The sequence below is a fragment of the Cololabis saira genome, chromosome 13 (genome assembly GCF_033807715.1).
Source record: "Cololabis saira isolate AMF1-May2022 chromosome 13, fColSai1.1, whole genome shotgun sequence".
NCBI classification, from domain to species: domain Eukaryota; kingdom Metazoa; phylum Chordata; class Actinopteri; order Beloniformes; family Belonidae; genus Cololabis; species Cololabis saira.
In genome coordinates this window covers 40533035-40550173 of record NC_084599.1, presented here as the reverse complement: position 1 = coordinate 40550173, position 17139 = coordinate 40533035, and the positions used below count along the sequence as shown (strand labels likewise).

At 41.4% G+C, this 17139-nt stretch overlaps 1 protein-coding gene across 1 annotated transcript in view; it reads left to right on the top strand.

Annotated features, from left to right (window-relative positions):
* The first annotated feature begins 11284 nt into the window (after nucleotides 1–11284).
* Nucleotides 11285–17139, top strand: part of LOC133458706 (BMP/retinoic acid-inducible neural-specific protein 3-like) — a 124594-nt gene continuing 118739 nt past the window's right edge. The window contains 2 exon segments of the mRNA XM_061738881.1: nucleotides 11285–11778; nucleotides 12071–12394. Coding sequence (XP_061594865.1) covers nucleotides 12129–12394 — 266 coding nt within the window. The 5' untranslated portion in view covers nucleotides 11285–11778; nucleotides 12071–12128.

Genomic DNA, 17139 nt, shown 5'->3' with positions numbered 1-17139 from the left:
TTTATACTGAAAAGGGAGGTGTTTAGTAGGTTGTAGGTGCGGATGTTGAACCTTATCTGTGGAGACATCTGTGGGGAAAGAAACCTAAACATGTCACAATTTCAGCCATATATATCTTGCTGATTGTTTCTATTGTGGACATTTTATAAATCACACAAAGTAAAGTACAGATCCTTAACCCTTGTACTGTCTTCGGGTCAAAGCAATTATTACATAAACAATGGCAGGTAAAAACTCCCACAGTGGGAGAAAAACCTTAAGCCAAACAGTGGCAAGAAAAACTCCCCTTTAGGAGGGAAGAAACCTTGAGCAGGACCAGGCTCGTAAGGGGGGACCCTCGTGCCGAGGGCCAGACTGGTGGGTCAGGGACGTCAGCAGCACAGCAGGCAGGTGGAAGCAGCAACGGGATGACCAGGGGTGGGGACCGCAGGCCAGCATGCAGCTCCCGAAGCTCCGGCCCAATCAGCAAGCCCCAGGTTGGGGTGCAGGGTCGGGGAATGGTTGCCCCTCTCACTCCCACACTGCAGGTTCCGGTGTTGTGCATACAGAGATGCTCTTCGCCACCGGCAGAGGATGCTGCACCATGTTCAAAAGAGAAAAAAGAGGAAAAAAAAGGGGGGGCCAGCACAAGAAACTACAGGAGCGATTCTAACACACTAGAGTTTACACTACCTAGAGATTTACCGACACCAGCTAGAGGTTTATTAAACACTAAATATAGGCTTTACTAAACAGAAAGGTTTTAAGTTTAGTTTTAAAGGTGGAGGTGGTGTCAGCCTCCTTAACCCAGATTGGAAGTTGGTTCCATAGTAGTGGTGCCTGATAGCAGAACGCCCGCCCTCCAAATCTACATTTAGATACTCTAGGAACTACGAGTAAACCTGCACTCTGAGAACAGAGAGCTCTGCCAGGAACATAAGGCACTATCAGGTCTTGCAAATAATGCGGAGCTAAGCCGTTTTGGGCTTTATATGCAAGTAATACAATTTTTAATTGGATTCTGAATTTTACGGGTAACCGATGGAGCGACGCTAACACTGGAGAGACGTGGTCTCTCCTGCTAATTCCTGTCAGTACTCGTGCTGCTGCATTCTGGATCAGCTGGAGCCTATTCAGCAAATTACTTGGACATCCTGCGAATAACACATTACAGTAATCTAGTCTAGAAGATACAAACGCATGAACTAGTTTTTCTGCATCACTCTGCGAGAGGATTTTCCTAATCTTTGCAATATTACGGAGATGGAAAAATGCTATTTTACAAACCTGATTAACATATGGTTTAAACGACAAAAGAGATGTGGCCCTCTCATATGCATCTTCATCTTCTATAATTACTTTCTCGCAGCCGGCCTTTGTTAGTATTTTGCATTTACTCAGCTGTTGATCCCCCCCCCCCCCCCCCCCCCCACTATCCTGCTTTCCACAGCTATCGACCTTTCATTATAAAGTAGATCATGTTTGAATTTTTTCCATTACATTTCTTACTTGAGATGTTAAATCAGCAAATACCTAAGATCACTAAAACTTTGAGAAAAACAGGATGGAACCTATCTGTTTTAAAACATCTGTTTCTCTTCTTTGTCCTCACCTAAAGAAGAACTCAGCTAAACAGTCTAGTCCTACAAACCAGGATGTGTTCCTGCGTTGAGAGTAACAACCAATCTTATAGAAAAACCCTTCAAACCTTTAACCAATACCAATAATCAAAATGACCCAATTCTTCCTTCCTTCTTTCCTCCTGCTCTCTCCTTCCTTCTTCCTTTCCTCTTTTCCTCCTTTTTTACCCTCCTTTACTCATTTTTCGTCCTACCTCCCTTTCGTCATTCATTCCTTTATTACCTTCTTTGCTTTTCTTCCTTATTTCCTTATTTTCTCCATTCCTTCCTTCTTCCCTCCCTTCTTTCTTTCATTTTCTCAATTCCTTCCTCCCTTCCATCTTTTCTCCCTTCCTTACTCCCTTCCATCTTTTCTCTCTTCCTTACTCCCTTTCCTACTTCCTTCCTTCTTTCTTTCTTTTCTCCTTTCTTCCTCACTTCCTTCTTTCCTTCCTTCCTTCCTTGCTTCCTTCCTTCCTTCCTTCTTTTCTCCCTTCCTTCCTTCCATCTTTCTCCCTTCCTTACTCCCTTTCCTACTTACTTCCTTCTTTCCTTCCTCCCATCTTTTTTCCCTTCCTTCATTCCTTCTTTTCTCCCTTCACCCTCCCTTGACCCAAAGACAGCACAAGGATTAAACAGTTTCATAAAATCCTAACAATAATGTGGCTGAACAACGAAGCAGCTCGTTTCGTTGTGCTGCCTCGCACTGAAGACCATCAGCCGGTTTCCTCCCACTCTCCATCCTTCTTCCAGCTGCATGTCAGTTGTCTCTGTTTCCTCACCAAATCCGGACGAAGGAATCTGTATTCCCAGCATGTTGAAGTATCAAAACTGATGTCTCTACTGTGTCCCTGCGTTTCTGCATTATGTATTTCACGCTGGGGACGTGGCATTTACCCAGTTGCTCAGGAGCCAACTGTGACAAGAAAAAACTATGTACATGCCGTGGAATTTCCTGGTTTTAAGCATTATTTTTCCATAAAATGCGATCTGTTCTTCATCTAAGTCACAATATCACTTGGACGCACTTCAAGGTTTAAGGTTCAAGGTTCTTCATTTTCATTTCACACATATTTATTTTGTATAATTGCCCAGTAAAATTGTAAATAGGTTATGTTTATTTTTTATTCAGAACTGTCCCTTTTTCTTTTCTTTTCTCTCTCTACCTCAAACTGCTGCACCTTAAATGTTTATACTGTTTATTCTGTATCTTTGTTTTATTGTTTATTTTATTTTATCACCAAAGAGTGAAACTACCGGAGTCAAATTCCTTGTTGGACAATGTTCGAACCTGGCCAATAAAGATGATTCTGATTCTGATTCTGATGTTTACCCAGGGCAGGACCAAATACTGTACCCAGGTCCAAGTCAGCGGCGTAGTATTTTTTAAAACACGATAAACATATAAATATAAATACACTGAAAAAAATTATACGTTGGACCAACTTAGAAAAAATACTCTTTTGATTGAATGAAAACTGATATTTTTTTTAACTTTACTTTTTCCAAACGTTAAGGTTTTACTGTAGTACAAACTAATTAAAACACTCTAATTTTGTTACATGCAATTGTATTACTATTATAATTTCGTCAAGTAAAATATCTGAGTTACAGTAGTACAAACTACAATTTTTAATTTTACCGTGATCAATATTTTCAGTTTGTCACAAGCTAAAAACTTTACTTAATGTAGGTCAATACTTACAGGACTGTCTCAGAAAATTTGAATATTGTAATAAAGTTCTTTATTTTATGTAATGCAATTAAAAAAACAAAAATGTCATACATTCTGGATTCATTACAAATCAACTGAAATATTGCAAGCCTTTTATTATTTATTTCTTTTATTATTATTTTAATATTGCTGATTATGGCTTACAGTTTAAGATTAAGATTCCCAGAATATTCTAATTTTCTGAGACAGTCCTGTATAAGATTTTTGCCTTATTACACTTTAAATTATAACACGAACAAATGCTTAATTGGCTACGAAATTTAATGACAATGTTAACGTTGCTATAACTTTGGCATTATGGCATTATTTTCATTTTCAATGTTAACACAATTACACCAATCAACAACAATAATAAAATCACTGAAATTGAAATGAACAACAATCATCTCACACACCATAAAAACTGCTCAAGAACAGCTTGAAGAACAAAGAGCCTATAAGGAGATAGAAAAATACGTGAACCAAAAGAATAATTCTTCTGAGAAACACTAACTGGACTCATTACTTTGCACAAGTGGAGTCCGATGTATGAAATGAGTTTGGAGGCTCGGCTGAGAGCATCTCTGATCAAATAGAACATTTTTAAATTTGCTGTTCGTCAGAGGCATTTGGTGATGTGAACCATGGCTTACAAAAAAGACATCTTGAAAGATCTATGATCAAGACTGCTGGAGATGCATAAGGCTAGAAAGAGAGAGAGAGATAGTCATCTTAAAGGCACCCATGAGTCTCTGTTAAAACAAATGGGGATGGATCAGTCCCATGGCCACTCTTCTCAGAAGTGGAACAAAACAGAATCCACGAGTAGCAACTAAAGCCTCGCTTGCATCACTGGAACTGGCAAACATCTCTGTTATGAGTCTATCACATGTAAATCTTTGAACAAGCAGGGTTTTCATGGCAGCACGCTCCAAGAGAAGCCACTGCTCTTCTGATAGATGCTGCATGTGAACCTCGTTGCTGAAACAGTAGCTGAAAACTACGTTTGTTTTGTGGATTGATGGAAAGAAACTTTAGTGTTCCGAAAGAATGCTCAGCATTCTGCACGACACAACGAGGGCACAGTCACTAACAACAAAACATCATATCAACGCTGAGGTGGTGGAGGGCTCGTCGCGGTTCCCTCACTGCCTCAGGACCTGGACAATCAAAAAGATAAAACAAAAATTTAATCTGCAAGCAGCGATGAACGGGCCCTCGTACGTGCAATTTTCACCAATAAAGGTCAAGGACTCAAAACTAAATCCAATGACACCACCCACATGTCTGTATCACAACCTGTTCAAAAGTTATAGCAGAAAATAGGAACTGTCAACTATCGACCAATCAGAAGAAGGGGCGGGGCTAATTTGCACCAATTAAGGTGAAAGAGTCAAAACCGAGTCCGATGACACCACCCACGACTGCTTATGTCAAACCATTCAAAAGTTATGGCAGTAAACGGTTATGGCACCAACAAATCCTGCCTTGAAGTAGGACCAAACGTCAATACTTTTGTCTGCCTTCAAGCTTTGCTTCGTGTATTTCCCCGGCGTAGAAATTAAATACATATAAATATCAGGAAACTGGATTCGTGGCCAAATATTAATGTCCATGGATCACTGGTTCTTGGGGTAACTGTACCAAATATTAATGTCCATGGACCACTGGTTCTTGGTAACTGTACCAAATATTAATGTCCATGGATCACTGGTTCTTGGTAACTGTACCAAATATTAATGTCCATGGACCACTGGTTCTTGGTAACTGTACCAAATATTAATGTCCATGGACCACTGGTTCTTGGTAACTGTACCAAATATTAATGTCCATGGACCACTGGTTCTTGGTAACTGTACCAAATATTAATGTCCATGGACCACTGGTTCTTGGTAACTGTACCAAATATTAATGTCCATGGACCACTGGTTCTTGGGGTAACTGTACGGGTCACTGTCAAGTCCAACTCCCTTTAATTTAGGGCATAATCGGCTGTTATCCCGTCTTCTCCACTAGTTGCAGCCATTTTTGCTGATGTTTTGTCACTCAGTGCAAGTAAGGGGGCTTGTCCAGTGGGGAAGTGACGTCAATGCAGACCCTCTTTTAATCTGGATGCAGGAAAGCATCATGGGTCTGAGGAGGAGACAACCTGTCTCTTGGTCCACGGAAGAGCTACGTGGACCAAGTCCTATTAGAGCAAATACCTTGTTGTCGCTGCAACTTTCAAGCAAACGCAGCGACGTAACTGACGTTTGCAGCGACGTAATGATGTGGCTCCCCTTAGCACCCTGAGCTGTGGAAAAGCAAACCGGTTGTCAGCTGGTTCGCCAATTAAACGAGTTGTGAACCGGAACCAGCCCTGGAACCGGTTTCAGTGGAAAAGGGGTATAAGTGATTCCAAATCCCTGTATGTGCTTGCATGTTGATATTTGCCAGGATGTTCTGCAGCTTTTGCTTTTGCCCACAGACAGCTGAAGCAGGTTCCAGTGGACCCCTGTGGCCAGGAATAGGATGGAGCAGGTGTAGATAAGAGCTTAATACAAAGTGTTAGGCTGGTCGTCTGCCAACAGTAGCTTAGTAGAAGTTGAGAGATGCAGCGGGAGAATGACCTTCAACAACGAGGAAAAAGTGCCACAGAACAGCTCAGAAAAAAAAGTAAATACTCCTTTCGGAGTTGCCTAAGTTTGAACTCAAACCTAAACCCAAGAGACATAAAACAAATGAAACGACTTTAGGAAAGCCCTTCACACCAGATATCCTGCAAATGTTTCTGGGCAGTGTGAAGCTGAATGGTGGAAATGTCCTCCTGAACAATGTCCAATCCGGGGCTGCAGAAAGGATTTCCCTCCAGTTATTACTGCTAGAAGGGATTTGATCATCTATACGGATTCTCCTCTTTTTCCACCGCTGTAAATGTTTAATGGCTGTGCTGAATAAAGACAGAAGAAGTGATAATTGTGTGTTATCGTTCTAATCACATCTTGTTTGCCTATTATTACGACTCCGGCTCTTTAACACAGCCATTATTGGAGTTCTTAATTGCATGTTTATGGTCTTCTTTGTGTCGTGTTTGTGTCCTATTTCCTTTACTCATGGCTGAAAGCTAAATTTCCATTAGTGAAGAGAAGATAAATGATGGTTTATAACAATCGTATTGATGCTGTTGTATCAAGTGCATGCTGCAGATATCTAATTCATTTATCCTCATGGGTTACAAATATAAAAGCATGAGCTGCATGATGTCTGGCTGAATCTAATCACTCGGGGTTCTGCTCGTGCCGATTCTCACCGGAGACCTCAAAGAGCATGAGGAAGAACTCCTGGTTGGTTCACTGCACAGTCACCGCGACCCGCACCTCACTACGCCTCCCCTGGGCTCTAATGAGTGCCCCGCCGTGACGTTTCCTCTGATCTCTCTGTTCCCGTCTGGTTAACATCCCCAACGCAACCTCACATTCCATCAATCGGCAATCAATGCTGTTGCCATGGCTACGGCTCCCCAAAAGAAACACTTACTGACTTCAGCACCAGGCGCGCAGCCAGTAATGGCCCTCCCAGCCAACTTTGATCCAAATACATGTTTCACATAAACATATTCTAAAAAAATGAAATGAGAAAAGGTATAAATATAAAAGTGATTTGATGTTGACTTGTGTTCAGCATTTTTTTTTTCTTCTGATGAAAACCTCTCACATAAAAACCTGCCTACATTGGTCCAAAGTGCAAAAAACGTAGAGGGGTTACAATAATAGCCCTTGAATTGTTACATTGCTACATTTTTTCTGCGTATTCGTTTTGCGTCCAAGTCACGTGACTTTCAAGATTCTGGCCGTGACACCAAAAAACATGGCGGACATTTCTCATTTTTTAGTGAAAGAAATCAATATTTTGAGCTAGTTTCTGCATAAAAATTTCAACTTCATTCTTGAAATCGTATTTCAACTTTTTTCTCAACATTTCAAGTTTTTTCTCGAAATTGTACTTCAACATTAATTTCGACTTTTCGACTTTTCTCTCGACATTTGGACTTTTCTCTTAAAATTTTGACTTTTTTCTCGACATTTCGACTTTTTTCTCGAAATTTTGACTTTTTTCTCAACATTTCGACTTTTTTCTCGAAATTCTACTTCAACATTGACATCGACTTTTCGACTTTTTTCTCGACATTTCGACCTTTTTCTCGAAGTGCCTAATCTTCCTCCTCTAAAATATTATTTTTATTTTTCTCCTGCCTGACCCTAATACTCTTCCGTATCCATGGAAGTAATGAGCCACGTGGTTGGCTCTACAAACATCTTTTATTAAAAACTTTCTAAAAAAAACATTTGTGTTCTTGCAGAAAAAAAAGCAACAATGCATCTGAAACAACAGGCAGGGAGAAGGAGAAACTACATGCAGAAACAGTGCAGACCAAAGGCTGTCTGCTCTGGTTAGGTAGTTGTCCTTCACAAGTCCTCGTCGCTGCGAGGCAGCAGGAGGAGAAAAAAAGCCAACCAATCCCAAGACATGATGATGAAACCGTGACAAATCAACTCATTCTTTCACTTCAGATTCCAAAGAGTCTGTCTGGATTTCAGCTCCGTCTTTGAGTTTGGGACCTCGCGAATCTCGGGACTCAATGGTTGTTCATTTCTCTAATCCAATCCCTAGAATAAAACCCTCCCTTTGAAACGTCTGCAGGGGAAAGGCATGCGCGCTCCCGCCGCTCCGCGCGCCCCCGCGCCGCCGCTCTGATCCGCGCTCGGTGTCCGACGCGCGGACGCGCGGATAAAGCACATCTAATTAAGTTTGCTGATGGTTATTCTACAGTAAAGGGGGAAAAAGGGAGGAAGAGGGCTGAGAAGATAAGGAGAACAAACCCCCCCTCCTTCCTTATGAAGATCATCACCACCAAAGATATCAACATGGCCATTATTCAAATAATTCAAATTTATATGGGATTCAGTCACGTTAATATAATATCCACCCTTTTCAACAATGAATACTTTAACAATTACATTCTGACTGAATCTGATAAAGAATATTCCGAGGATATTGATTTAAAAAAATCTATTATATATTATATAACCTAACTCAAACTTCCTAAACATCTTTTACGCCAATGTGTTATTTTTTTTATTTTTTGTATGAAACTTTATTCCAATTCAAAAAAAATACAATAACATTAAAATAAATGGCAGACATCATTCAATAATATAAAACACAAAAATATAAAGGCATCATCATAGTCCAAAAAATATAAAATTGTTCTTTTCACAAAACAAAACTACAATACAGTGCAAGTAGTTCGTGACATTAACAATTACACTAGATAATAAAAGGAAGGCAATACATTCAGATATCAGTAAACATTTATTTTATGAGGTTGACAGTGGTATTAAATTTATTGTTATAAATCAATTGTATCGTCTCTAAATACCTTTTGAAATCAACTTTAAAGGGAACTAAGGATGGACAGGATTTGGAGAATTTTGCCTTATGAATGTGAAACTTAGCAACAAGAATCATTAAAGGAGCATGAGGCAGGATTGAGGCAGGATTTATGAAAAAAATTTGTATATGTTTTAAGTTTTCTAGTAATAATGTCAGATGAAGCGTTCCAAACCCAAAAGAATGATTCCTCTAGTGTATCTCTCTGTTGCCTTGAACAGGCTGTTGCTGCAAAATGTGCTGCAATTGTGACCGGAATTTCCCGCGCTGTCCTGCGGATGTGACGTCACATGATGCTGCATTCGCGTTCTCCCCGTTCTCCCGTGCCGGCTTCTCTGTTGGCTGCAGTACCCCCGACGGCCGTCGTGGTGAAGGGTGGCGCTAGAGAGTCTCATTTCTTAAAAGGAGCCTCATGCTCCTTCAAGTTGACCAGTTGTTGAATTTTGTATTTTGGTTTTCGTAATATAGTAAGATATCTTTAGCTTCTAATTTAATTACATTATTAGTTTGTATGTCAAAAATTATTCAAATTTTTCCAGAACCTTAAAGTATGTTCGTACGCCAATGTGTTATTTCTTTAATAGAGGGTCAGCACTGACGTCACTTCCCCACTGGACCAGCCCCTTTACTCACGCTGAGTGGCAAAACATCAGCAAAAATGTCTGCAACTATTGGAGAAGACGGGATAACAGCCGATTATCGGCTTAAATTAAAGGCAGTTGGACTTGACAGTGACCCGTACAGTTACCCCAAGAACCAGTGGTCCATGGACATTAATATTTGGTACAGTTACCAAGAACCAGTGGTCCATGGACATTAATATTTGGTACAGTTACCAAGAACCAGTGGTCCATGGACATTAATATTTGGTACAGTTACCAAGAACCAGTGGTCCATGGACATTAATATTTGGTACAGTTACCAAGAACCAGTGGTCCATGGACATTAATATTTGGTACAGTTACCAAGAACCAGTGGTCCATGGACATTAATATTTGGTACAGTTACCAAGAACCAGTGGTCCATGGACATTAATATTTGGTACAGTTACCAAGAACCAGTGGTCCATGGACATTAATATTTGGCCACGAATCCAGTTTCCTGATATTTATATGTACTTAATTTCTACGCCAGGGAAATACACGAAGCAAAGCTTGAAGGCTTACAAAAGTCTTGACGCTTGGTCCGACTTCAAGGCAGGATTTGTTGTAGAAATTAAAGTGATGAGGACACCGAACTTTATGATTTGACCGTTTAACGTTAGCTACCCAAAAATCCGACATTACCTCATACAAAATGGGAACCGCAAATCCACGTTTCGGTGCCTGGAATCCAGTTGTTTCTGAGAATTGCAGCAATCCATTTGTCTCTCTTAAAGGGGACCTATTATGGGATCTAATACCTATTTTAAACAGGCCTTGAATGTCTTACAAACAAGCTTTTGATTGTTTTTGCTAAATAAATAAGAAATTCAGCCTCTAAACCATGTCTTTATCTTCCCATTCTCTAACCTCATTATCTATGCAGGATTCTGAGTGGGCGGGGCTATGATAATGAGGCCCTGTGCTGATTGGCTGCCTGAATGACGCGATACACCGCTACGAAAAAACTGGCGGAAGCTCCGGCCAGCGGAGTTAGTTGTGGGCGTGGTTTCACGCATCGGAGGCCAACGTATGTAAATCACATTTTGGTTACGTAACGAAAGGGAGCAGAATCTTATTGGCTCTTAGATCCACATCACACTGGACTGAGGGGAGACCACTTTATATATGTTAAAGCAAGAAAAAATGTGTTTTTCATAATAGGTCCCCTTTAAGCTTATTTTTCAGCAGTCTGTAAAACGATAACTCAGATTTCTTGCTAAATCTATGAGTACAGTCGATCGCACAACAGCTCTTTCCCATGTTAGATGTTTTCCAGTTGCTCAAACTGAAAGTTTACGCTGCCACTCAGTCTTTCTGACACTCAGTCTTTCTGACACTCAGTGAAGTGAAGTCCCATCTGTGACGTCATGCGCATCCCTCTATTGATTTAAAAAAAAATCCATTATATATTATATAACCTAACTCAAACTTCCTAAACATGTTTTACGCCAATGTGTTATTTCTTTAATAAACAGTTCCCTCCCAAACAAAATAAATAAATAAAATTGCATATTAATTCTTATGGGAGTTGAGGGGAAAAGATTCATTCAAGTTGACATGTTGATTTCCTTTTTCTGGCGTCTAAATGACATTAATATCAACTAGGGGTGTTTTCCATTGGTTCTGGAACCCACCAGTGGTTTATTATCTCCTGGCCGTCCCTGCGTCTCCACTAACCCCCCCTCTTTTTTCTGAACACCTCCCACTCTCCTTTCCTCCAGTTCAGCCTCGTCCCTGCAGCCAACCGGGAGGATTCTCTCCTCCTCGCTGCTTGAATAAATTAAATTGCGGTACGGAGAGGAGGAGAGGAGGAGAGGAGGAAAGAGGAGGGGGAGCAGCCCTGAATGCCATGAACACCCTCCTCAGTCCGTGCGCCGGGAGTCCAGTCAGTCGCACATCGGAACCGGCAGCATCTCTCCGCGCGCCCGGCGTGCGCCCAGAGCGCGCAGCCTCCAAACCCCCCGGAGCGGAGATGAGTTGAGAGGACGGAATCCGCATCTCTGCTTCATGCATTCACCAAAATAACAACTTCAGATTGTTAAAGATGCCCCCGTGGAAGATTTGAGCCCTTTGCAAACCTCGGTTTTGGCTCCGACTCACGCCGGTTTAAGTGGACCTTACAGCGGCTTTTGCGCTCCGCATCTTTGCGCGCATCTCCGGATCCTCCCGTACTGGAAGTATATATGACCATGAGACCCGAGAACTGGCTCTGAGCAGGTCGGATGTCTTGTTTTGTGTAGTTAAACTTGCGCATTGTTGGTGTGATCGCTTCTCCCCCGGAGCAGAACCAGCTTCAGCTTCTTCTGCGCAGAGCGCAACTTCGCTCCTCCGTCCGTCTCAGGATTTTAATTCCCACTCAGCAGCCGCGGACCCAAAGACTTGCAAAAATAAGGTACAACCCGCGTTCTTAAAAGTGCAACAAAGAGTTTTATTAAATTAATATGTCGTTTCAGTTTTAGGTTCAACAAAAAAATAAGAAATACTTCAAAAATTAAGGAGCGGACTCTTTTTAAATAGTGTAAATTTGCCAGGGCGCACGGAGTCCTCTCGGCACCTTTATCACAGTGATGCCAATAAGAAAAATTCAATATTTATTGCTCTTTTTGTTCGCCCTGCCTGAGTTTTCCTCTCCCTTTTCCTCTCCTTCTTCCTCTCCCCCCCTCCTCTCCTCCTCCTCCTTCCAGCGAGCCTCGTCGGGAGCGAGGGCGAGGATGAGGAGTCACCGGGGCCGGGGGAAGCAGCATGAGTGGCCCGTGCATCTCCACTAGACTGGCGGCCCTCATGTTTCCATGGCGTCCCTGCTGGCTCACGGTTTTCCTGCTCCAGAGCTGCGCGGGGGGGGCCGGCAGCGCCGCGGACCCCCCCGCCAGCGGGCCGGGCTTCAGCGGCTCCCAGGGGCCCCTGGCCTGGCTCCTGTCGGAGAAGGGGCCCTTTCACAACTCCCCGGAGTTCGTGGATTTCACCGAGCGCTACCAGCAGGGATTCACCACCAAGTACAAGATTTACAGGTGAGAGACGGACGGGTGGAGGGAACCGAACCGACGCGAGGCGTTTGCAGGTTTTGTAAAAGCTGCACGGGGGAGTTTATGCAATCTGAGTCTGGGAGAAGTGGAAATGCAGAACTTTTATTTTTGTGACCTTGTCTTTATGCAGGGGCGCTTCCAAGAATGTTTCATAGGGGGGGCCAGATGGGGCCAATTCAATTGTTGGGGTGGACACCAAAACTAAAAGCCATCATTACAGGATTTTATTATACCGTTGTAGTATACAGGCTCAGAAATACTTTTTTTTTTTTTTTTACTTTCTAACTTGTCTGCAAAAATATTAATGCTTAATACCATGTTGGTAAAAACCCAAGGCATGTATATATATATATATATATATATATATATATATATATATATATATATATATATATATATATATATATATATATATATATATATATATATATGGTTTTAGTATAATACATATAATAACAAAATACAATATAATAAAAAAATATTAAAAAAATAAAAAAATATATATTAAAAAAAACAAAATATATATATATATTTTGCATTTTTTTTAACATATATTTTTTTTAATTTAATTTTTTTTTTCATATATTTTTAAATTTTTGTTATTATTAGGCTCAGAAATACTTAAAGAAACACCTACTGATATGCATTTGGACCAAATGATTTGGGATGAGACGCATAACTTACAATAGAATCTATGTGACCTGCAAGTGTTTTTTTTTTTTATTGAGGCCAGTGGGGGGGCCAGCAAATTTATAGGGGGGGGCATGGCCACCCCTGGCCACCCCTGGACACCCCCTGGTGGCGCCACTGTCTTTACGCCGTAAAAGAAGCAGATTTAACACGATTTCCTTTTTAGATCCAAGCTTCTTTTGCTTGCCTCCTCTTTTTTCTTCTGTGTGCAGCACGAGGTGCGTGCAGGATGTGTCTCAGGCATGACATCAAATCTCAGAATGGTGCATTTCAGTGGAAAGTCAGAGTGGAGATACCACAGCAGGTTTTTGAACAAAGCAGTGGGACGTTTCAGATATCTGACTGAGCCTGTTGATGTGTGACAGTGGGAAGAAGTGGCTTTGGAAACGTGCGCTGAAGCGGCAGCAGGGTATTGTTTGAAAGCTTCCCGGGGTGCATGATGTCATTTTATTATATTTTACAGATGTTTGAAACAAGGGTGCCACTAAAAATAAAAAGAAATCTGATAAAAAGGTGATAAAGATCATATAGCATGAAGTGAGAATGTTGTTCTCCTGCTTGTGCTGATGTTTCTCTGAAGTTTTGAAGACGCGTCTCAGTGTGAGACGATCAGCCTTTTATTGTTTCACAGATTCCTCCGAATCTAAAATAAACTGGGTGGATTTTCAGCATGTAACTGGCGACAGCAAAGCCGCAGTAACAAACCTTAACCCTCCCTGAGCGTCGTGGTCACGACAGCGGACAGCTCTTTAAAAGCTGCCGTGTGGTTTTCCAGGAGGTTCAGGTGGTTCAGCTGCCTGTCAGTCACTACAGAGGGAATCAGTGACCCTCACACCTGCACGTACATCCAGTGTCATTTAGAGGATTTGTCTGCAGGTGAACCTAAACCCTCCCCCAAAGAATACACGTATAAAATGGAAAATGTATGTTAAATCAGGGATTGGCAACCCAAAATGTTGAAAGAGCCATATTTGACCAAAAACACAAAAAACAAATATGTCTGGAGCCGCAAAAAATGAAAAGTCTTGTATCAGACTTAGAATGAAGACAACACATGCTGCATGTTTCTATATTAGTTATAACTGGGGGAGATTTTCTTTTCATTATGCACTTCAGGAAAAAAGTCCAAATGTTGAGAAAAAAGTCGAAATTTTAAGAAAAAAGTCGACATGTCGAGAAAAAAGTTGAAATGTCGAGAAAAAATTCGAAATGTCGAGAAAAAAGTTGAAATGTCAAAAAAAAAGTTGAAATGTCGAGAAAAATGTCGAAATGTCAAGATTAAAAAGGAAAGGAAAAAGGAAGAAAAAAAGAGAAAAAAAGAAGAAAAAAAAGGAAAAAAAAGGAAAAAAAGAGAACAAAAAGGAGAAAAAATGAAAAAAAAAGGTCAAACATTTTTGAAAAAGCTCCAGGAGCCACTAGGGCGGCGCTAAAGAGCCGCATGCGTCTCTAGAGCCGTGGGTTGCCGATCACTGTGTTAAATGATTCTACTAAGAGAGGAATAAATTATGGAGAAATTACAGTTCGATCCTGCCATTATTCATTTGTGAAAGGATTTGCTTTTGCATTTGCCTCCGAGCTACAGTAGTTGTGTTTGAACTGATGTTGCTTATTACTAGTATTGCTCATTATCATTATTATCACCATCATACTGTATGAACGAGTTAAATCAGAGGTTAGAAGTTCATGTTGAAGCAGAAGAGTGTGAGGATGTGTTGGTGTATTTATAATGCTGAATCTTACTGGAACCGCTCGAGCTTCGTACTGAAACTCAGACGTCTGAAATCCTTTTAGGAGGAGGTTCAGCAGAATGTGAGCATGAGGCAGCGTGACGTTCACACGCCGCCGTCGCTCTGCAGCCGTGCATGTTGTGATGAATCTATCAGGTCCTGCAGAGACGTGTGGTCTGAAAGTTACCAGGGTTTTTATTAGGGCTGCAGCTATCGAATATTTTAGTAATGGAGTATTCTACCGAGTTTAGTTAAAGAGCAATTATAAATATACATAAGATGTTAGATGTTAATTGACATTACTAAGACTAAATTATATAATCGAGTAGCTTCATGGCTGTGCATTTAAAAACCCTGAACTTACACCAAATTCACTGCTTTCACTCAAAAAACTAACTACCAAGAAATGTTCTTATTTCTAACCTAAAAATGCCATCACACCTGATAACACACATCACTTAAAAGGTTAGGTGTTTTTCCCACGTGTTTCAATTGAACTTTCATTTGTGTCAAGCGCATTTTAAGTTCTAGTTAAGTTTTAAGTTAAAGTCTTTAAGATTTTGAGTTTTGGCAATGTTCAAAATAAAATAATGAGACCTGCTGTATTGGAGCACATTTTCTTTTAGTTAAAACTGTAGCGGGAACAGATGTTTAGAGGAACCTATGTATGTACCGGGAGAAGCCTGATTTATGGTTCCGCGTTACACCGACGCAGAGCCTACGCCGTATACGCCGTACCCTACGGCGTATACGGCGTAGGCTCTGTGTCGGTGTAACGCGGAACCATAAATCAGGCTTTAGAGGGGGGACATATAGGAGAACGGACCAGAAGAATATAACGTGGATTGAAAATAAAAGTTAAGCACTGAGCTACATGTGTCTCCCGCCTGAGCACGGCATGTTACTAAAACCAAACATAACCGCCGCCTCTTTCTTCCCCCTTTAACGTGCGCGACGTCAGCGCGTTGTGCTGCATTAAATGTAGTCCGGGTGAAACACCTTCTTTGAGCTGCAAAATTAAAGGATTCCTCAGCAGAGAAATTTTTTTCCATTCCTTCCTTCCTTCCTTCCTTCCTTCCTTCCTTCCTTCCTTCCTTCCTTCCTTCCTTCCTTCCTTCCTTCCTTCCTTCCTTCCTTCCTTCCTTCCTTCCTTCCTTCTTTTCTTTTTTCCTTCTTTACTTCCTTCTTTTTTCCCTTCCTTCCTTCCTTCCTTCCTTCCTTCCTTCCTTCCTTCCTTCCTTCCTTCCTTCCTTCCTTCCTTCCTTCCTTCCTTCCTTCCTTCCTTCCTTCCTTCCTTCCTTCCTTCCTTCCTTCCTTCTCTTTTCCCTTCCTTCCTTCTTTTCTTCTTTCCTTCTTTACTTCCTTCCTTCCTTCCTTCTTTTTTCCCTTCCTTCCTTCCTTCTTTTTTCCCTTCCTTCCTTCCTTCCTTCCTTCCTTCCTTCCTTCCTTCCTTCCTTCCTTCCTTCCTTCCTTCCTTCCTTCCTTCCTTCCTTCCTTCTTTTTTCCCCTCCTTCCTTCCTTCCTTCCTTCTTTTTTCCCTTCCTTCCTTCCTTCCTTCCTTCCTTCCTTCCTTCCTTCCTTCTCTTTTCCCTTCCTTCCTTCTTTTCTTCTTTCCTTCTTTACTTCCTTCCTTCCTTCCTTCTTTTTTCCCTTCCTTCCTTCCTTCTTTTTTCCCTTCCTTCCTTCCTTCCTTCCTTCCTTCCTTCCTTCCTTCCTTCCTTCCTTCCTTCCTTCCTTCCTTCCTTCTCTTTTCCCTTCCTTCCTTCTTTTCTTCTTTCCTTCTTTACTTCCTTCCTTCTTTTTTCCCTTCCTTCCTTCTTTTTTCCCTTCCTTCCTTCTTTTTTCCCTTCCTTCCTTCCTTCCTTCCTTCCTTCCTTCCTTCCTTCCTTCCTTCCTTCCTTCCTTCCTTCCTTCCTTCCTTCCTTCCTTCCTTCCTTCCTTCCCTCTTTTCTCCCTTCCTTCCTTCTTTCCTTCTTTTCTTTCTTCCTTCCTTCCTTCCTTCCTTCCTTCCTTCTTTCCTCCCTTCTTCCCTTCCTCCTTCCTTGACCCAAAGACAGCACAAGGGTTAAACAAAAACATTCAGATCTCACCCCTGGCTCTGCCTTTATCTCTCCTTCCCTTCTTCCTCTCCGTCTCACTCCCTCCTTTACCGAGAATTCCTCGATCATTTTTTGTAATCGAATTACTCTAATTATTCGAGGAATCGTTTCAGCCCTAGTTTTTATGCATGTCCTCCATTTCAACCTCAGGGTTCAAAGGTTCACCGGGGCCCCGGAAAAAAAGCCTCCGGCTGGAACCGTGAAACCCTGAAAG